Here is a 22,549-nt window from a genome sequence, read left to right on the forward strand (position 1 = left end):
CACCAGTTTCCAGTCATGTTTATGTGAATAAGTAAAGTTATTATTTTTAATCTCTAATTTTTAAATGATTTGAATTTAAATTGTCTAATTGTCTAAATTGAGGATTGGTACTAAAAGTACTTACAACTCTTAAATTCCTTGGCAGAAAAGAAAACAACTACTCTTACCTTAATTGCAGCTGTAATATGCTTTACTGTGCTTACACTGTACTTTCTAGGGATTTTTACGCACATTCTATTAGATGAAGCTGCACAGGCCATGGAGTGTGAAACCATTATGCCTCTAGCATTAGCAACTAAGAGCACTCGGATTGTCTTGGCTGGAGACCACATGCAGGTAAGTGCACTCTGAATCATCATAGTGAAAGTAGTTTTTTGTTATATTTTGATGTTTAATAATTCTTTTTTTAAAACATCCTATGAAACTGTGCCATGTATTATAGTTTAAGTACTGTAATATCTCTTTACTAATTAGTGATAAAATTTCTTCTGGAGGAAAATTATTATTCTGCCACTTTTTTCTTCTTCGTTTGGATCGATAGTTTGGAATGAATGGGAGTTTATCATTGTTAAAATTTTCATATTTATTAATTTGAAGTTCAGTTCTCTGTAGTGTGATACTTGATTTTTATTTTTCTTTATAACATAACATAAAATAAAATATAAATTACCCTCCCTATAGTTTTCTTCCTCCTATCCCTAATTGTTTTCCTGAAGGGTTAAGTTTTCAGTGTCATAGGAAACCAAGTGCTTTGTTAAAAGTAATAGAATCCCAAAGAACATGTCCAATTTTATGTATTTGAATTCCTATGAATAAGAAAGAGAAGTTCAGTTTTTCCATTAAAATATCTATTTTATAAAATTGCGGTTTGGGTTTCTTTATCTTCTGCCTTGATTAAGGTTTTACCTATGTGGTGTTGTAGCTGTCAGGACATCCAGGAAAGAGTTAAATGTAGGGGAGCAGATTCTGCTTTTGTTTCTTTGTCTAAAGCAGTTTAATTTTGCTCTTTAGCAGTAAAAGGCATCACCAAGAATGGCTTCTTATACTTTATGAGATAAAGAGGATTCTTTTGTTAATTATTTTAAAAATTTACTTTAGTCATAGACTGTATGTCCTGCCATGGTAAACAATTGATCAATTTCAGTGAAATAGATTATTTGAACCCCACTCCCCAGTCCCCACCCCCAGTTATGCAATGAATTGCATCCCTGAAGTTACTGCACTAGAAGCTATTTATTATTATGTTGGTGGAGTTCTTTCTAACAACTTTTATGTTGGTAGAAACTCTAGATTAGGGTTGTTATGTACTATGAGGAAAAGTTAGGGTTTATCCTGTTTTTTTTATAGTAGTTAAATTGTTCAAAGAAAATATTTTTGATTCTGCTTACTTCAGCATAGATCGTGTTGAGGTTTTGTACATCACAAGTTTCAGCATAGCAGGTTTTTTGTAAGTTGGTTAAAAAAATACTATTCATATCTTTAGTTAAATGTTCTCTGTATGTTTGTCTGTTACAGCTCAGTCCTTTTGTTTACAGCGAGTTTGCTAGGGAGAGAAACCTGCATGTTTCATTACTGGATCGACTGTATGAGCATTACCCTTCCGAGTTTCCTTGTAGGATCCTCCTGTGTGAGAACTACCGCTCCCATGAAGCTATCATCAAGTAGGTGTGAACTGCCCTTTCTATATTCCACTTTCTGTGGTCTGGTGGGAGGGAACTCAGACTGCACTGTTACTAGGGACAGATTATTCCCAACACAGTTACATGCTGTCCCTAGTGTTGCAAATTATGTTTAATTTTATGTTTTTAAAAGAATACTTCCAAAGTCAGAGCTGTAGTTTTTCATAAAACAGGGCAATTCTGAAAAGTAAAACTTGAGTTTCTACTAGCTATGACATGTATTTTTCTGTGACACTACAATATATATGAAAAACAGTTTGCCTTAATAAATATATTGACAAACCATGTAATGGTTTATTTACATGTCTCAGGCTGTGTTGGACAAGAAATCTGTTTTGGAAAGAAGGGGGGGAGAACTGAAGGAAGGAAGGAAGGAAGACCATTAAACTGTAATAAAGTTTTTAAAGATTTCTATTACATGTAGTATGCACCCATGAAAGTGAACATATCATATGCGAAGAGTTCAGTGAATAGTTACAAACTGAACACACCCACGTAACCAGTGTCTAGGTCAAGAAACAGAACATTACCTGCTCACTGGAAGGCCCCATTTGTTCTCCTTTCCAGTCACCACTTCCTACCAGAAACATATAGTTTTTTAAACTTTAGTATAATATCATTTAATAATATTATGCCCATCATGTGAAAACCATTTTTAGGTTTCTCTAAAAGCAATAAGATATCTAAAAAAAAATAAATTTTAATTATGGCTCTTATCAGTATCTCAAAATGTGATTCTTCTTTATTGTTGCCATTTGTATGCTGCAGTCAGTAATGAGACAAGTACTAAATGATGGTACCTTCATCAGTAAAGTATATTCATTTGTTAGCACTGCCACACAGTTACACAGTTGAGGGGTTGAATGATATTCAGTGTCTGCATTGTTTTAATGTTTATGTAACTGTTTATATACTTATGTATATTCATATGATACGTATAATAGAAAAATATGTATTAACCAGGAAAATATACTGGCTAGCAAGTTTCCTCATATAGCATAGATTTCATCTAGTATTGAACTGCCATCATTTCTGCCTATTCTTTATGTATTCTGACTTTATATCTTACCCAAACCAAGCCATTTGGTGATGGTATACCAGGTGCCTACTTTGTTTATTGCTGTAGTTATTTTGGAGAAAATCTTGGCATCCTAGGTATTAAATGTTTGGTTTAAAATTAATCATGGGCATGAAGTAATATTATTGGAACTGATTTTGATAATTTTTTTCTTGTGGATGAAATTAATTTTGATGATAATTATTTTGTTTGTTTGTTTTTGGTCTTTTTCTACAGTTACACATCTGAGCTTTTCTATGAGGGCAAACTGATGGCCAGTGGAAAGCAACCAGCTCACAAGGATTTCTACCCACTAACTTTCTTTACAGCACGAGGGGAAGATGTACAAGAAAAAAATAGCACAGCTTTTTATAATAATGCAGAGGTACCTTAGTTCTTTTTGCAAATTAACATTTTTGCAGTCAGACAGCCTGGTCTTATTGAGCATTCATTTAAAATTTGGGGTTAACATTGAGTTGTGTGTTGAGATTTTTACATGAAAATAGAATGTAAAGTTTATTCTTCAATAACATTGATTTGTTAAGATGAATCTCCTGTGGGGAACAAAAATTTCGATTTACTTTCTGTTTTATGATAAACAAAATGTATCACTTCATTTAGAAGAAGATTTGACATTATTCTCCTATAGATCATTATTGTTACCTATATAAAATAGACTCATTAAGTTTTTTTTTTTAATCATCATTTTATTGAGATATATTCATATACCACGCAGTCATACAAAACAAATCGTACTTTCGATTGTTTACAGTACCATTACATAGTTGTACATTCATCACCCAAATCAATCCCTGACACCTTCATTAGCACACACACAAAAATAACAAGAATAATAATTAGAGTGAAAAAGAGCAATTGAAGTAAAAAAGAACACTGGGTACCTTTGTCTGTTTGTTTCCTTCCCCTATTTTTCTACACATCCATCCATAAACTAGACAAAGTGGAGTGTGGTCCTTATGGCTTTCCCAATCCCATTGTCACCCCTCATAAGCTACATTTTTATACAACTGTCTTCGAGATTCATGGGTTCTGGGTTGTAGTTTGATAGTTTCAGGTATCCACCACCAGCTACCCCAATTCTTTAGAACCTAAAAAGGGTTGTCTAAAGTGTGCGTAAGAGTGCCCACCAGAGTGATCTCTCGGCTCGTTTTGGAATCTCTCTGCCACTGAAGCTTATTTCATTTCCTTTCACATCCCCCTTTTGGTCAAGAAGATGTTCTCCGTCCCACGATGCCGGGTCTACATTCCTCCCCAGGAGTCATATTCCACGTTGCCAGGGAGATTCACTCCCCTGGGTGTCTGATCCCACGTAGAGGGGAGGGCAGTGATTTCACCTTTCAAGTTGGCTTAGCCAGAGAGAGAGGGCCACATCTGAGCAACAAAGAGGCATTCAGGAGGAGACTCTTAGGCACAAATATAGGGAGGCCTAGCCTCTCCTTTGCAGCAAACCGTCTTCCCAAGGGTAAAACTTATGGTAGAGGGCTCAACCCATCAAACCACCAGTCCCCTATGTCTGTGGTCATGTTAGCAACCATGGAGGTGGGGTAGGCGAATACCCCTGCATTCTCCACAGGCTCCTCAAGGGGGCACTACATCTTTTTTTTTTTCCCTTGTTTTTCTTTCTTTTTTTTTTTTTTAACTTTCCCTTCTTTTTTAAATCAACTGTATGAAAAAAAAGTTAAAAAGAAAACAAACATACAATAAAAGAACATTTAAAAGAGACCATAACAAGGGAGTAAGAAAAAGACAACTAACCTAAGATAACTGCTTAACTTCCAACATGTTCCTACTTTACCCCAAGAAAGTTACATAATATAGCAACATTTCTGTGAACTTGTTCCTACTATATCCATCAGAAATTAACAGACCATAGTCATTTCTGGGCATCCCCAGAACGTTAAATAGCTTATCTGTTCTTCTTGGATTATTGTTCCCCCTTCATTAATTGCTCTCTACTGCTAGTTCCCCTACATTCTACATTATAAACCATTTGTTTTACATTTTTCAAAGTTCACATTAGTGGTAGCATATAATATTTCTCTTTTTGTGCCTGGCTTATTTCGCTCAGCATTATGTCTTCAAGGTTCATCCATGTTGTCATATGTTTCACGAGATCGTTCCTTCTTACTGCCGCGTAGTATTCCGTCGTGTGTATATACCACATTTTATTTATCCACTCATCTGTTGAAGGACATTTGGGTTGTTTCCATCTCTTGGCAATTGTGAATAATGCTGCTATGAACATTGGCGTGCAGATATCTGTTCGTGTCACTGCTTTCCGATCTTCCGGGTATATACCGAGAAGCGCAATCGCTGGATCGAATGGTAGCTCTATATCTAGTTTTCTAAGGAACTGCCAGACTGACTTCCAGAGTGGCTGAACCATTATACAGTCCCACCAACAATGAATAAGAGTTCCAATTTCTCCACATCCCCTCCAGCATTTGTAGTTTCCTGTTTGTTTAATGGCAGCCATTCTAACCGGTGTTAGATGGTATCTCATTGGGGTCTTAATTTGCATCTCTCTAATAGCTAGTGAAGCTGAACATTTTTTCATGTGTTTCTTGGCCATTTGTATTTCCTCTTCAGAGAACTGTCTTTTCATATCTTTTGCCCATTTTATAATTGGGCTGTCTGTACTATTGTCATTGAGTTGTAGGATTTCTTTGTATATGCAAGATATCAGTCTTTTGTCAGATACATGGTTTCCAAAAATTTTTTCCCATTGAGTTGGCTGCCTCTTTACCTTTTTGAGAAATTCCTTTGAGGTGCAGAAACTTCTAAGCTTGAGGAGTTCCCATTTATCTATTTTCTCTTTTGTTGCTTGTGCTTTGGGTGTAAAGTCTAGGAAGTGGCCGCCTAATACAAGGTCTTGAAGATGTTTTCCTACATTATCTTCTAGGAGTTTTATGGTACTTTCTTTTATATTGAGATCTTTGGTCCATTTTGAGTTAATTTTTGTGTAGGGGGTGAGGTAGGGGTCCTCTTTCATTCTTTTGGATATGGATATCCAACTCTCCCAGCCCCATTTGTTGAAAAGACCATTATGGCTCAGTTCAGTGACTTTGGGGGCCTTATCAAAGATCAGTTGGCCATAGATCTGAGGGTCTATCTCCGAATTCTCAATTCGATTCCATTGATCTGTATGTCTATCTTTGTACCAGTACCATGCTGTTTTGGCAACTGTGGCTTTATAATAAGCTTCAAAGTCAGGGAGTGTAAGTCCTCCCACTTCGTTTTTCTTTTTTAGAGTGTCTTTAGCAATTCGAGGCATCTTCCCTTTCCAAATAAATTTGATAAATAGCTTTTCCAAGTCTGCAAAGTAGGTTGTTGGAATTTTGATTGGGATTGCATTGAATCTGTAGATGAGTTTGGGTAGAATTGACATCTTAATGACATTTAGCCTTCCTATCCATGAACATGGAATATTTTTCCATCTTTTAAGGTCCCCTTCTATTTCTTTTAGTAGAGTTATGTAGTTTTCTTTGTATAGGTCTTTTACATCTTTGGTTAAGTTTATTCCTAGGTACTTGATTTTTTTAGTTGCTATTGAAAATGGTATCTTTTTCTTGAGTGTCTCTTCAGTTTGTTCATTTCTAGCATATAGAAACATTATTGACTTATGTGCATTAATCTTGTATCCCGCTACTTTGCTAAATTTGTTTATTAGCTCTAGTAGCTGTATCATCGATTTCTCAGGGTTTTCTAGATATAAGATCATATCATCTGCAAACAATGACAGTTTTACTTCTTCTTTTCCAATTTGGATGCCTTTTATTTCTTTGTCTTGCCGGATTGCCCTGGCTAGCACTTCCAGCACAATGTTGAATAACAGTGGTGACAGCGGGCATCCTTGTCTTGTTCCTGATCTTAGAGGGAAGGCTTTCAGTCTCTCACCATTGAGTACTATGCTGGCTGTGGGTTTTTCATATATGCTCTTTATCATGTTGAGGAAGTTTCCTTCAATTCCTACCTTTTGAAGTGTTTTTATCAAAAAGGGATGTTGGATTTTGTCAAATGCTTTTTCAGCATCTATTGAGATGATCAATTGATTTTTCCCTTTCGAGTTTTTAATGTGTTGTAATACATTGATTGTTTTTCTTATGTTGAACCCTCCTTGCATGCCTGGAATGCACCCCACTTGGTCATGGTGTATGATTTTTTTAATGTGTCTTTGGATTCGACTTGCAAGTATTTTGTTGAGGATTTTTGCATCTATATTCATTAGGGAGATTGGCCGGTAGTTTTCCTTTTTTGTAGCATCTTTGCCTGGTTTTGGTATTAGATTGATGTTAGCTTCATAAAATGAGTTAGGTAGTGTTCCATTTTCTTCAATGTTTTGAAAGAGTTTGAGTAAGATTGGTGTCAGTTCTTTCTGGAAAGTTTGGTAGAATTCCCCTGTGAAGCCATCTGGCCCTGGGCATTTATTTGTGGGAAGATTTTTGATGACTGATTGGATCTCTTTGCTTGTGATGGGTTGGTTGAGGTCTTCTATTTCTTCTCTGGTCAGTCTAGGTTGTTCATATGTTTCCAGGAAATTGTCCATTTCTTCTACATTATCCAGTTTCTTGCCATACAGTTGTTCATAATATCCTCTTATAATTTTTTTAATTTCTTCAGGATCTGCAGTTATGTCACCTTTTTCATTCATTATTTTGTTTATATGGGTCTTCTCTCTTTTTGATTTTGTCAGTCTAGCTAGGGGCTTGTCAATCTTGTTGATCTTCTCAAAGAACCAACTTTTGGTGATATTTATCCTCTCTATTGTTTTTTGTTCTCTATTTCATTTATTTCTGCTTTAATCCTTGTTATTTCTTTTCTTGTACTTGGTTTAGGATTGGTTTGCTGTTCATTTTCTAGCTTCTTCAGTTGATCCATTAGTTCTTTGATTTTGGCTCTTTCTTCCTTTTTAGTATATGTGTTTAGTGCTATAAATTTCCCCCTTAGCACTGCTTTTGCTGCATCCCATAGGTTTTGGTATGTTGTGTTCTCATTTTCATTCGTCTCTATATATTTAGCAATTTCTCTTGCTATTTCTTCTTTAACCCACTGATTGTTTAGGAGTGTGTTGTTTAACCTCCAGGTATTTGTGAATTTTCTAAGTCTCTGATGGTTATTGACTTCTAATTGTATTCCATTGTGGTCAGAGAATGTGCTTTGAATAACTTCAATCTTTTTAAATTTATTGAGGCTTGTTTTATGTCCCAGCATATGATCTATTCTGGAGAAAGTTCCGTGAGCACTAGAAAGGTATGTGTATCCTGGTGATTTGGGATGTAATGTCCTGTATATGTCTGTTAAATCTAATTCATTTATCAGATTGTTTAGGTTTTCAATTTCCTTATTGGTCTTCTGTCTGGTTGATCTATCTATAGGAGAGAGTGATGTGTTGAAGTCTCCCGCAATTATTGTGGAAACATCAATTGCTTCCTTTAGTTTTGCCAGTGTTTCTCTCATGTATTTTGTGGGACCTTGATTGGGTGCATAGACATTTAGGATTGTTATTTCTTCTTGCTGAATTGCCCCTTTTATTAGTATGTAGTGGCCTTCTTTGTCTCTCAAAACATCCCTGCATTTGAAGTCTATTTTATCTGAGATTAATATTGCTACACCTGCTTTCTTTTGGCTGTAGCTTGCATGAAATATTTTTTTCCATCCTTTCACTTTCAGTTTCTTTGTGTCCCTGTGTCTAAGATGAGTCTCTTGTATGCAACATATTGATGGTTCATTTTTTTTGATCCATTCTGCGAATCTATATCTTTTAATTGGGGAGTTTAATCCATTTACATTCAACGTTATAACCGTGAAGGCATTTCTTGAATCGGCCATCTTATCCTTTGGTTTATGTTTGCCATATTTTTCCCTCTCTCTATTAATATCCTTTATTGTACCCATACCGAATCTCTTTAGTACTGAACCTTTCTCCAAGTCTCTCTGTCCTGTCTTTGTTTCTCTGTCTGTAGGGCTCCCTTTAGTATCTCCAGTAGGGCAGGTCTCTTGTTAGCAAATTCTCTCAGCATTTGTTTGTCTGTGAAAAATTTAAGCTCTCCCTCAAATTTGAAGGAGAGCTTTGCTGGATAAAGTATTCTTGGCTGGAAATTTTTCTCACTCAGAATTTTAAATATATCGTGCCACTGCCTTCTTGCCTCCATGGTGGCTGCTGAGTAGTCAGTACTTAGTCTTATGCTGTTTCCTTTGTATGTGGTGAATTGCTTTTCTCTTGCTGCTTTCAGAACTTGCTCCTTCTCTTCTGTGTTTGACAGTGTGATCAGTATATGTCTCGGCGTGGGTTTATTTGGATTTATTCTATTTGGAGTTCGCTGAGCATTTATGATTTGTGTATTTATGTTGTTTAGAAGATTTGGGAAGTTTTCCCCAACAATTTCTTTGAATACTCTTCCTAGACCTTTACCCTTTTCTTCCCCTTCTGGGACACCAATGAGTCTTATATTTGGACGTTTCATATTATCTATCATATCCCTGGGGTCCATTTTGATTTTTTCAATTTTTTTCCCCATTCTTTCTTTTATGCTTTCATTTTCCATTCTGTCATCTTCGAGGTCACTGATTCGTTGTTCAACTTCCTCTAGTCTTGTACTATGAGTGTCCAGAATCTTTTTAATTTGGTCAACAGTTTCTTTAATTTCCATAAGATCATCCATTTTTTTATTTAGTCTTGCAGTGTCTTCTTTATGCTCTTCTAGAGTCTTCTTGATTTCCTTTATATCCCGTACTATGGTCTCATTGTTCATCTTTAGTTCTTTGAGTAGCTGCTCTAGGTATGTTTCTTCTGGTCTTTTGATTTGGGTGCTTGGGCTTGGGTTATCCATATCATCTGATTTTTTCATATGCTTTATAATTTTCTGTTGTTTTTGGCCTCGTGGCATTTGCTGAACTTGATAGGGTTCTTTTAGGGTTTGTAGACCTATTGAAGTCCTTATCTCTAATTTATCAGATCTACAGCTTCGTGGAGTATACTTTCTCTAACTAACCAGCAGGTGGCGTCCACGAGCCACCTGTTCTCCACAAGCCAGTTCTGCCCTGCTTAGCCTTTTTGGTGAGTGGGGGAGTGAGTCTTGTGGGGTCCAATTGGTGTACCAAGCTTGTGTGTGTAGTTGGTGTTGCCTGCCCTGTATATGGGGCGTGTTTCTGGGCAGTCAGGGAGGGGGGGTGGCCCTAACAATCAAATCTCCCTGGTGATCCTAGAGTTTTAAAGCTGCTGCAATAGTCTAATCCTTCAGTTCAGTCCTGCCGCAGTTTGTCTCTGCTACTGACCCACAAGTCCTTGGTATTGGCGTATGGCTCCTGAGACTTGCAAGTGGGCCCCTCTTCCAGGCTGTGCACCCCAGGTCCTCTGTTGAGGGATGACTGTGCTATGTCACAGGTGAGTCCCGTCCCCCCAGGGCAGTTCTGGGCTGCTGGGCTGTGTAGGGAGGCTCCCAGTCTGCTGAAATGATGGCTGAATGGGGCTTTGTTAATTCACACTGCTCCACCTTCCCAACTCTGGGACATTCAGCTGAGGTTGCAGGGAAGGCTAATGTCCACGCCCAGTTTTGTGGTGTGTGCCTGTTATTTGAAGCACTTCCGTCACACTGGGTTGTCTGGGGCAGCTCTGGGCTATGGGGCTGGCGATGGGCAGGAGTGTTTCCTGTCCACCAGGATGGTGGCTGTGAGCGGACACCCCCCTTTTCTTGGGAAGTTGTGTTGTTTAGTGAATTTTCTCAGCCACTGGATTATTGCCTTTTGTCTCAGAGCTCTCTTAGTTCTGCTCTTGACTTGACGTGCCCAAATTGCAATTCTTTGAAGCTTTCTGTATTGGGCTTCTTAGAGTAATTGTTTTAGAAAAAGAAAAAAGGATTTAAAAAAAAAAAAACAAAAAAAAAAAACGGCCCTCCTCAGAGATCTAATGGGTTATTGAAATGCTAATAGACAAAGCAACCAGGGCCATTAAGGAAAGGTCCACAGGGCAGAGAGATCAGCTTTTCTTCGGATTTGCATATGCGCCTCAAGGCCTGAGCTCCGCCCTTCCCCTTTCTGTGTTCACCAGAACTCCAAAAATCCTCTGCTTTTATTTTGGAGTTTTTCGTGTTGTTTTTTTTTTTTCTATGCCTGTCTCCTCTCTGCTGGGCTGGCTGCTCTCAGATTCTGTGGTGTCTGGTCTCAGTCTGTCTATGGTTGGAGTATGGATCAGTAGAATGAGTTTCCGATAAGAGCAGCCACTGCAGTTCTCCCTTCTCCTTCCCAGAGCTGGCAGCCCCTCCTCCCACGGGACTGAGCCTGGCTTACAGATTTCGCTGATCTCAGCAGTTCCACATTTTCATGAGTGTTGTATGAAGTATGCCCAAAGTCAGATTGCTCTGTGGTGTCCAGTCCATGCAGTTCCTGGCTTTCTACCTACTTTCCTGGAGGAGTAACTAAAACTTACAGCTCACCAGTCTGCCATCTTGCCCCGCCTCTCTCTCATTAAGTTTTATAGAGCATACTCAAATGAGGTGTCACTTACTAAATGAGTAGGACTTGGATTGCAGAATCCTGTCCTGGAGGTCATCCAGACCCAGATGATGATGATGTTGCTATCCCTTTCTGTGCTACAAATCACGTGGGTCTCTTACTGTTTCTCGCTTTTTAATACAGAGAGAGTGGGAGTGGTATGAGGAGTCAGATCGGACACCAGGCAAAAGCATGGTGAAGTCTTTGAGGGTCAGAAACCCTGTGGTTAAGGTTGTAGTGTTAACAAAGCCAGGAAACCGAGATGGGGAGGGGATGGGAGAGTGGCATGAGGAATGGTTCTTGATCTCTGAGCTCCACCTCATTTTATTCCCTTGCATTTCATGCTTTACTCATTTTATTTACAAAGAAATGACCTTTATTATATAATAGTGGTTTATCTTTTCTTTTAAATATTGATCAGAAACCTGCAGTTAGAAGTCAGTACAAGAAAATCAGCATTACTTATTATTGATGAAATTCTAGCCCAAAGGAAAGAAATTCAACATTTTAGCTAGTCTATGCCATTTAATTTTAGGAAAAGGTAAAATTCTCTTTAGATATTTGAAATATTGACTATAACTCTTGGGTCATCTTGACTACTTTTGTATTTGTTTGGAAACCACTGATCTGTAAAGTAGGAAACTGACCATAGAGGGTGGGTGTATGAGGGTCTCTCTGGGAGAGGCATTTAAGTTATGATAGCCAAGAAGTCTTGTTGACTCTGTGGTGACACTGGTATCAGAGCTGAGCCCAAGGCAGGATTTATGTTTGCCAGAGGCTCAGCTTCTCATCCTAGGATACTTGTTCCTTCACAGTGACATGGTATTTTCCGTGAAACATAAAAGCAGTAGAAGAAATAAAGTCTATCTTCCTGTACTGTCCTCTATTTATTTGGAAATTTTGGGAGAGAGGATGTATTTTTTTTTTTTAATATTAAAATAAGCAAAGACAAAATTTGAGTAACCTTTAAATATTAAACCTGTAATGTTAGAGAAATTTTAAGCCTCTCTGAATTTCACTACCAGACCAGACCATGTTTGTTCAGTTACTCTCCTCAGCCCTGGGAGTTACTGCAATAAAAATGTCTGACACGCATTGCCCTGGGGCTTTTTCTACAAGGGGCATAAACTGACTCTTGTTCACTGACTGCAGTGGATAAAGGAGCTATAGGTTTCCTATGGGCTGAACATAGAAGCTCTTGAGTTTACAGGCAAAATTTTCCGAAGTTTTGAATAACAGTGCAGAAATATTTGAATGGTAAATATGTTTTTGGAAGCCCTGAGATTTTCTTGATGGTATGCAGAAAAGGATGAAACTCAGATCTATTTTGTGGTCTAGAGCAAGCAGAGCAAGTGGCACCAGTTATATCAAAGAGGGAAAATGAGAACTCTACTTTCATGGTTTCTGGCTAAAATTTAGGAGGGTGTTGTGAGGTTTAATGTAGTTTAGATTTCATTATTGTGAAAATAAGATGATCTTACATAAATTTATAGCCAAAGTGAATGTAAAACATAGGATGAAATTAAAAGTAAAGTTAAAGAACCTGGAGATTTAAGAATACTCATAGCATTTTTGCTATGTGTAATCCTTTGTTTAGGGAACATGTTTTTTCCTTTATGTCTTGTGCTTTATTCATCACCTGAACTTGTGCCTTCTTTTACATGTTTAAAATGATAGAATGAAAGAGATTGAAAAAGACCATTTTTTCTTGATTATGAATTCATATCCCACAATAATGAAATGGCCTCAATATAATGCTGAGTTGAATAAAGGCAGAATATTAAATAGTAAGCACCAAGATGTGATTCTTAACCTTGAGAAATTCAGTCTGAAGGGAGGAACTACCAAAAAAAAGATAAAAATAACCTTAAGATAGTGATAAATGAGAGGTACACAGGATAATACAGATATCAAAAATGAATCCATCAGGCTTGGTGGGACCTGTGGCATAGAGAAGAACACAGTTTTTGTCTCATGTATTTTGGAATTTTGTTGTTAGGTGTATGTAGGTGTTTATAATTGTTATATCATCCGGACTGGCCTTTTTATTATTATGAAATGTCGCTCTTTATCTCTAGTAACATATTTTGTTTGCTTTGAAGTCTATTTGGTCTGGTATTAGTATAGCCACTCCACCTTGCTTATAGTCACTTTTTGCTTGGTATATCTTTTTTTCATCCTTTTATTTCATCCTATTTGTATCTTTGAATCTACAGTGTGTCTCCTATATATAGCATATCACTGGTTCTTGTTATATTGATATCGTTGAAGTTAACTCTGCCTTTTGCTTTTGTTTTCTATTATATCTCATGTTTTTTCACTGTTTACCCTCTGGTGAACTTTTCATTTCAGTCATTTTACTTTTCAACTCCAGAATTTCCATTTGGTCTTTTTTTTTTTTTTTAATAATGTTTATTTCTTTATTTTCTCTATTTGCTGAGATATTTTCATCATACCTTCCTTTAATTATTTAAGTATGGTTTCCTTTAGATCTTTGAACATATTTATAATAGCTGCTTTGAAGTCTTTTCTGCTAAAAGTCCAACATCTGGAACCCTTCAAAGGCAGTTCTTATGAGGCTCATGCTTTCTTATTCTTCTGCATGTCTCATCATTTTTTGTTCTAATCAGGATCTTTTAGACATTATTTAATAGTAACTCTGGATACTGATTCTCCTCTCCCTGGGAAGTTTGTTGTTTGCTTATTTGTATTATGTCTTGGCTGGACTAATTCATTGAAGTTTATTCCCTCCACAGTGTGTGGTTTCTGATGTTGCATCTCAGAGGGTGCAGCCTTGGGCATGCACCTAGTCTTCTTCATCACCAAGGATGACTGGTTTTACCTGGGATTTCTCTCCCACTAAGTTTTGGCTGGTCTGTCGCGATTGGTACCACACCCAGGTGTTAGCCTTTGCTAATTGCTAGCTGTTTTTTCTCTCTCTCTTTTTTTTTTTTTTGGTAGTTTCCTGCAGCATAATTTGCTCTAAAATGTGATCCAACTGAAGTTGGACTCCTTGGCAGAGGCAGGGTAGAACTTGTGGAATAGTTTCTGGAGGAGGATGGGGGACTTGTTCTTCACTCACCTTCCCACCTGGATCATCCCAATGGAGAGGAGCTCTGTGACTGTCATGTGTGGTGAAGATCTGAAGCTGCCATTCAGGTGCTGCTTTCCAGCTACTGCTACTATTCGGTGTGGATCTTCCACAGCCCAGAGCCAGGGAAGATGGGATCTGCTGATGCTCACTGGATATCAGAATCTGTCCAATTTAGGTCTTCCACCCTAGGAAGCTGGGGAAGATGGGAGCTGTCTGTCGCTCAATTGCCAAACCAATTGGAGCACCCCTCCTGCAACACAGAACTGTGTAGAAGAGGGAGACTCACTCTTCACCCGCTGTCCCACTCAGATAGATCCTCCCTATATAGCTGGAGTTGGGGTAGGGGAACAGGTACCACCTGACTACTGCCAACTGCTTAATATAGGCCTTCTGCAGCATAGAGCTATAGAAAATTAGATCTGTTGATGTCACCAGCTGCCCAAACCACCCGAATAGCTCTTCTACTCCAGGAAGCAAGAGTGTGGCACTCTTGGTACCAAATTCACTGAAACAGTTCTGTAAGCAGACCTGTGGGGGCATGGATGCAATCCCTAATTCTGATGCCATGGCCTGCCACTGTTCTTAGTTTCTGTAGATTTTGTTAATAAATGATTCTTGATTTCTTATAAGCCCTTTCATCAATTTCTAACTTTGACCAGCTTAATAGATGTCTGTTTGGGAGAGCATTTTCTTCAAACTCCTTATCCCACCATTCTGAGTCTGTGTATTTTAACTACAGTGCCAGGGAAGATGGGATCTGCTGATGCTCACTGGCTGTCAAAATCTATCCAGTTTAGGTCTTCCACCCTAGGAAGTTGGGAAGATGGGAACTGTCGCTCAACTGCCAGACCCCTTAACTAGAATATAAGAGTATGAACAGGAGGGATAAAGTGGAAAAATGATTATGTTTTGCTTAGCAGTAGGAATCCTGTGTATGTGTGTGTGTGTGTGGGGGGGGGGTATCTCTCCAACTTTCATCTACTACCATATCTAATCAGAGGTAAAAACAGCTTTTTATACACTTTATTGCAATAGATTCAGCCGTACCATATCTTAGTCAGGCTTGCTCTTCTGAATCCTTGAACATTCTCCATGTTTAATGTACTTACTCTTTTATCATTATAACAATAGGATGACTAGAGTCTTTACCTTTATCATTCACTGAATGTGTATCACGACATGGGGCTGAATCCTGGCCAGTAATCCTCAAGTTTCTTGAAAGGACAGAAAACTGTCAAATTTTGTTAAGCATATTTAACATTGTATATTCAAATAGATATTAATAAATAGTTAATGAATAAATGTATTTTAAAGATATCTTTTCAGATTTCTTCTTCTTCTATTCCCTCTATTCATTCCTAGAATCTTGTTTGACCCTCTTTTGGCCTTGCCAAATAAGTATACATATGTTAGGAATCTGTTTACTAAGTAGTAATCTTTTTTTTTTTAATTCATTTTTATTGAGATATATTCATATACCATGCAGCCATACAAAGTGTACATTCAGTTGTTCACAGTACCATTATATAGTTGTGCGTTCATCACCAAAATTAATTTTTGAACATTTTCATTACCACACACACAAAAATAATAACAATAAAAATTAAAGTGAAAAAGAACAATTAAAGTAAAAAGAATACTGGGTGCCTCCCCCCCCCCCCCCCGATTTTTCTACTCATTCATCCAGTAGTAATCTTTTAGTGGGCAAGATTTGATCCCCCACTGTGCTAAACATGGGAACTGTTTGCTTAATTTATTGAATTAAAATAGATCAAACTACAATAAAAAACCCTATCATAATCCAGTAAGTGGGTCCAAAAAATTTAATTGCATAAAATGTGGGGTTACTTTATTGTGAGGTTAGTAAAATGGCTAGGACAAACTTGCACAGCTAGAATGCTGGAAGTTCTGAAGTCTCTCTCTGATCCAAATTTGTCCTAGTCTCAGCTATGGTTTGGAGCCAGGTGATGGCTCTTGGCTGCTCTGTTTAGTTATATAAATGACAGGAAGAGCAATGTTAATTTCTGTGCTGCTGGAACCTAGTGGTGGCACTGATTTCCAGGAATCTCCTAGTTGGTTGGTTAGTTTCTGATCTGGAGAGAGTAGTCTGAGAGAGTGGGGGCTTGCTTCCTCTTTTCCTCGATGGTACTACCAGTTTCAAGACCCTATCCCTTTCCTTTTCCCTGCACAGTAACTTGAGCCTGTCTGCATTTACAAAGGGGGCTGGGTGATGGGTGGGGTTCAATTACCTATTACATTGTTTCTGATTTTCATGTTTTCATGGGTGCATTATCATAGAATTTCACTTTTCCAGTTGTAAATAAGAAGTTTTTATTCTTACTGTGTTTATATCAGCAAAACATTATTCCTATTTAGATGTAGTTTTTATGATGACATTTGCTCAGTGAGATCCTCTATGCATCTATTTACTTACCATATTCTTTTCTCCAGACCCTGGTGCTAACTTTAATTTGTGTGGGCATGTGTTTAAAGGTATTTGAAGTGGTGGAACGTGTAGAAGAGTTAAGAAGGAAGTGGCCAGTAGCGTGGGGGAAGTTAGATGATGGAAGTATTGGTGTGGTGACTCCATATGCTGACCAAGTGTTTAGGATACGTGCTGAACTTCGAAAAAAGAGATTGTCTGATGTTAATGTTGAACGGGTGCTAAATGTTCAAGGTAAGTATTAATTGAAATGAATTAAGTAATTCAAATGCTTTATTCTTTAAAATGTGTCTAAATTTGATTTTTAATTCTCAGGATCTCTTTTCTGCACACACATTTATGTATTCATTTTGTATCAAGTGCTTTAGTGCCAAATTTTACAATTAAAGGTCAAGCTTGTTTATACTTTTATTAAATTTATATATTCAAATAAAAGAAGTATAAAGAAATGGACTTTTTCAATGATCGTAATTATATAAATGCCATATAATACCTGTATGCTGTAGTTACAAGCACAGTAGCATACAACACATAATGTAGATTTATTATATCTGCGGACTAATTTTTTCATGAAGATTTTTTAACACTTGCATCTGCCTTGCAAATTTTGTTTAGGTGCATTTTTCAAAGTGCAGCTTGTGCTTTTCTTCTGTAGATCTCTCTAAGTGAATAGTTCTTAGCAACTCGTCCTCATGTGTACTGTCCTAATGTACATTGTCCTCATGTAACTAATTGCTATTAAATCTGTTTTTAAATATATAAAGCAACAATATGGTGTGAGTGCTAAAAACAGAGTATAATTGTAGGTTTCATGGTAATATGCAATAGTAAGAGTAATGTAATATTTGAGTCATGGAAAAAAATAGTCCACTGAACAACGTATTTTCCAGATCATGCATAATTTGATGGTGCAGTTTAGATGGAACATCAGTAGTAAACTAGAAAGTACCCAGAGGAGATCTGGTAGAGTTAATGGTCTAGAAACAGTCTATGGGAGTCAAGAGTAGTTGAAAGAACTCGAGTTATTTGGCCTAGAGAAGAAAAGGGTAAGGACAGACATTAAAACTGTTTTCAAAGGTTGGAGGTTTGTCATAGAATAAGAATAGATGTGTTACTCTAAGAAATAGCGTAAGAAACAACACTGTACAAAGTAGACTCTCCATAAGGAAGAAGGAAGCTTTATGGAATCAGCTGTGCTCGCCCTGGATAGCAACAGGCTAGGTGACCCTGCCTCAAGGAAAATGTCCTTGTATGGGAGGGATGTTGGTCTAGATGATCTCTTTGGTTGCTTCCAGCACTAAAATTTTTAAAAATACAGTGCTTTTATTGTATTAGTGGTTCAAAATGACAATCTTAAGTCTTTGATTTTCTTTTGCTTTTTTTTCAGGAAAGCAATTCAGAGTTTTGTTTCTTAGCACGGTGCGTACAAGGCATACTTGTAAACATAAACAGACGCCAATTAAAAAGAAAGAGCAACTGCTAGAAGATTCCACAGAGGACTTAGATTATGGATTTTTATCTAACTACAAGCTTCTTAATACTGCCATCACAAGAGCACAATCCCTGGTTGCTGTGGTGGGTGATCCCATTGCTCTGTGCTCTATTGGAAGATGCAGGTAATTACATGTTACTGATGGAAACATTAAAAGGGGAAATGTAAAGTGATTTGTACCCCTATGTGTACATTTATCTGTTTGACTCCTTAGTGAATTAAAATCAGGTTAGTCTTACCTGATATCCATTGAGAACACAGAAGTATATTGTCTTGGAACTATTCATTATATGCTTAATTGTGTATTTATTCATCCACCCATCCATTCATTCATTCCTCATTCAACAAATACTACCTGAGTGCTTACTGTATAAAAAGCACTTTTCTAGCCACTGGTGAGACATTAGTAAACCTAATAGACAAAAATATCTGCTCTTCTGGGGTTTTCATTTTATGGCAGTGGGGGAAAATGAGGAAGACTGACAATAAACAAAATAAGTAAATTATATGGTATGGTGATCTGGAACTGTATGTACCCTAGAAAATCATGTTCTTAAAGCTTATCCATTCCTGTGGGTGAAAACCTATTGTAAGTAGGAGCTTTTGATGAGGTTACTTCAGTTAAGGTAGGCGTTAATTGTCTTACTGGAGTCCTTTGTAAGAAAATGAAATTCAGACAAAGTGAGAGAAAGCCAGGGAAGCAAGAAGCTGAAATCAGTGAAACCTGAAAAGAAGGGGAGGGAGAGACCAGCAGATGCTGCCATGGGCCTTGCCACGTAGCAGAAGAGCAAAGGATCATCAGAGCTGGTCTTCAGGAAGAAAGCATTGCTTTGATGGTGCCTTGATTTGGACATTTTTCTCAACTTCAAAGCTATAGCCTTGTAAGCTAATAAATTGCCATTGTTAAAGTCAATGCATTTCATGGTATCTGCTTTGTGCAGCCTAGCAAACTTAAACAGATTTTGGTACCAGAAGAGTGGGGTGTTCCTATTGCAAATACCAAAAATGTATTTGGATAATGGGTAGAGGCTGGAAGAACTGTGAGGTGCTTGATAGAAAAGGCCTAGATTGCTTTGAAGAGACTGCTGGTAGAAATATGAATGCTAAAGGACTTCTGATGAGCTTTTAGGCAGAAATGATGAACATGTCATTGCAAACTGGAGGAAAGGTGACTCTTGTTTTAAAGTGGCTGAGAACTTGGCAAAATTGAGTCCTGATCTCTCAGGGAAGACAGAATTTGAAAGTGATGAGCGTGGATATTTACTTGGGGAGATTTCCAAACTAAATGTGGAAAGTGCAGCCTGATTTCTCCTTGCAGCGTATAATAAAATGCAAGAGGAAAGGGATAAGCTGAGAACTAAACTCCTGGGCACAGAGAAACCAGAAATTGATGGTTTGGAGAATTCTGAGCTTCCAGAAAGTGAGTCCTTAGAGAATAGTGCTCCATGTGAGAGTTTAACTGAATGTGGATCTGGCCAGCCATTTCAGTGCAATTCAGTATTGGAAATGCAGTTATCCAGAAAGGATATGTGGAAAGTTCTTTTGTCTGATGGTTTGGACCCCTGTGTACCACATATGAAATCTACAAGTTTTTTTGTGAGATCTGTATGAATGGAACCACTGCCTGCCTGACTAAAAGGGATAGAGAAGGGACAGATTGAAGGAAAAATGACTTCAAAGGCAGAGCCATGGAAGCTGAGGTCTGGACTGAAGACATCTTCTTGGGTCAAGAGAGCAAGCCCATCCATATGTGTAGAAGGGGTGAGTTTGCCCCAGTACTTGGAGAGGGTAGGCTTTCTGCCCTGTTGTTCAGGAAGAGTGCTACCACCCCAGTTTCTCAGATGCCTGGGGATTGTGGAGAGTCTGGCTGCCACCCTGATGTTTGACGAGGATGGAGCCTAGAGCCTGGCCGCCATCCCGATGCTTGATGAGGGTGGAACCTTTACCCCAGTATTTGGGAGAACAACACTCCAGTATTTCGTGAAAGCATGACTGCTGCGCAAACACTTGGAAAGGGTGGGGCTGCCGCTCCATCATGTCCAGACTGAGATGTAATGGGATGTGCCCTGCAGCGTTTTGGAATTGTTTGGGACCTGTGACCCATTTTCCTTCCAATTTCTCCTTCCTGGAATGGAAATGTTTTTCCTGTGCCTGTCCATCCTTTGTATATTGGAAGCAGATAACTTGTTCTCTAGGTTTCACAGGTCCACAGGTAGAGGGGAGTTGTGCCCCAGAACAGACCACATCTATAACCAATTTTTATGTGACTGTGCTTAACATTTTTTTTTGAATGATTTAAGGCTTTTAAATGGATAGAACACGACTTTTTGGGGTCCAGAGGATGGAGTGTGGTGGTTTGGAATTGTATGTACCTCAGAAAATCATGAGGTACATTAAAGCTAATCCATTCCTGTGGGTGTAAACCTATTGTTTTAAGTAGGTAGGGCCTTTTGATGAGATTACTTCAGGTAAGGCATGGCCTAGAGTGGGTCTTAATCCTCTTAATTGAGTCCTTTATAAGAGAATGAAATTCAGACACAGGGAGAGAAAGCCAGGGAAGCCAGAAGCTGAAATCAACAAAACCTGGAAGAGAAGGGAGAGAAGTTAATAAATTGCCATTGTTAAAGCCAACGCATTTCATGATATCTGCTTTGTGCAGCCTAGCAAACTAACACATATCGTACTTTAGGAGGTAAGTTCAGTGAAAAGAACTAGAACATTGTAAGAGGGATGAGGAATGATGGGGCTGGTTTGTAATTTTATATTTTAAGTTACTTGAAATAATGTGGCCATGGTAGGGCCTTACCAGAAAGCCGACATTGGAGGTGAGGCAGTGAGCTATGCAGGTATCTGTGGTAAAAATGCTTCAAAAAGAGGGACCAATTAGTACAAGAGCCCAGAGGCAGTTTCATGTGTGTGTATATTTTTAATGGAGACTAAATTTTATATAGATGCTTCACTTTGTCTTCCTCTGTTGTTACTTTGACGCCCTTTTTTTATGACTTTCCTTCTCTAGTCATTTTCTCTTAAGCCTTCTCATTGTAAATAGTTCTTTGTATCTAGCTTATCCAGAGAATCTTAAAATTTGGGTAGTTAGAAGTGATTATTACCTGTCTCTGGATAGCATTCTTAGTATCATCAGATTTTAGTCTTAAGAAACTATTTCTACTGAAATGTGGTTAAAGTATAAACAAAAAACAAAAAGTTTCTCTTCATACACTTGTTACGTATACCAGTTAATTGGAATTTTAACCTTATGAAGTTGTCATACTAAGACTTGGCCTTTGGAGTATTGAAAGAGTATGTTAGCATTAGAACTACAACAGTTGAATGGAAATTTATAGTGATGATACTCAGAAAAGAAATACGCTAGGGATTATTTAAAATTTTATGAGCATTCTGGTACCTGTCAAAGTGAGTTCAGAATCAACAGAGTTGTAGACAGGCTCAAAAATATCTTGGGTAATTATTTCTTTTTGATATGTTAGAATTAAAGTAGACAAGTTTGTGAGGAAGTGGCCCTTTTTAAACTAAGTTCTCTGTTGCAAAATGTATATGACAGCATTTTATTGTCTGATTTCATGTTTCAGCAGGAAAAAAATATTCTGTGGGAAGGGAAACTATTTGGGAACTTTAAGCATAAGCTGCAGTGTTAGGATTTAAGACCCCAAAAGAAGTTATTATCTTTTATAGGAGACATTAAAGGAATTATTTTAATTTATGGTTGCATTATGAAAAACAGCTTTTTATTTTCTAAAAACAAAACTTGAAGGGCCCATGACTTATTTATAGCTAGACAATTCCTTTGTAAAATGCCATTAATTTCGTATTTTTTAGATAACTTTTTCTTGAAAAATTTTGTATTTTTAAAATAGATTTCCATTCATTTTTAGCAACTAATGATGAAAAATTGGGGAAGGAAATATGTTAAGTCCAAGTTATAAATGAATAGAACTAATATACTAACAACTCTACTAATTTGCCTTCCTTGCTGAGAATTTTACTTTAGTTGCTTCACTCCTGTTCTTTGGAACTGTATTTGGTTAGAATATTGCTGTGTATTTTACCATTTTTCTTTATTATTTGATTAATGAGAGAACACATTCAGTTTCATTAGAGTTTTATATGTTAAAACATGTATAAAATAGGATAACATGCATTGAAACCAAGAAACTATTGGAGAGACAAATGATATAAGGATAGTCTTGAGCCACATTAGTTTTGGCTCCTCCTTATAAATAACTCCAAACATTTACCAACCCAAATATATTTT

The 22,549-nt window shown here is 37.5% G+C and overlaps 1 protein-coding gene across 1 annotated transcript in view; it reads left to right on the forward strand.

Annotated features, from left to right (window-relative positions):
- HELZ (helicase with zinc finger) overlaps positions 1–22,549 on the forward strand; it is a 219,813-nt gene that overhangs the window by 102,305 nt on the left and 94,959 nt on the right. Inside the window, 5 exon segments of the mRNA XM_037810306.1 lie at positions 218–336; positions 1,516–1,661; positions 2,974–3,121; positions 16,835–17,018; positions 18,172–18,400. Coding sequence (XP_037666234.1) covers positions 218–336; positions 1,516–1,661; positions 2,974–3,121; positions 16,835–17,018; positions 18,172–18,400 — 826 coding nt within the window.

Source organism: Choloepus didactylus, chromosome 18, assembly GCF_015220235.1.
Source record: "Choloepus didactylus isolate mChoDid1 chromosome 18, mChoDid1.pri, whole genome shotgun sequence".
Lineage (NCBI taxonomy): Eukaryota > Metazoa > Chordata > Mammalia > Pilosa > Megalonychidae > Choloepus > Choloepus didactylus.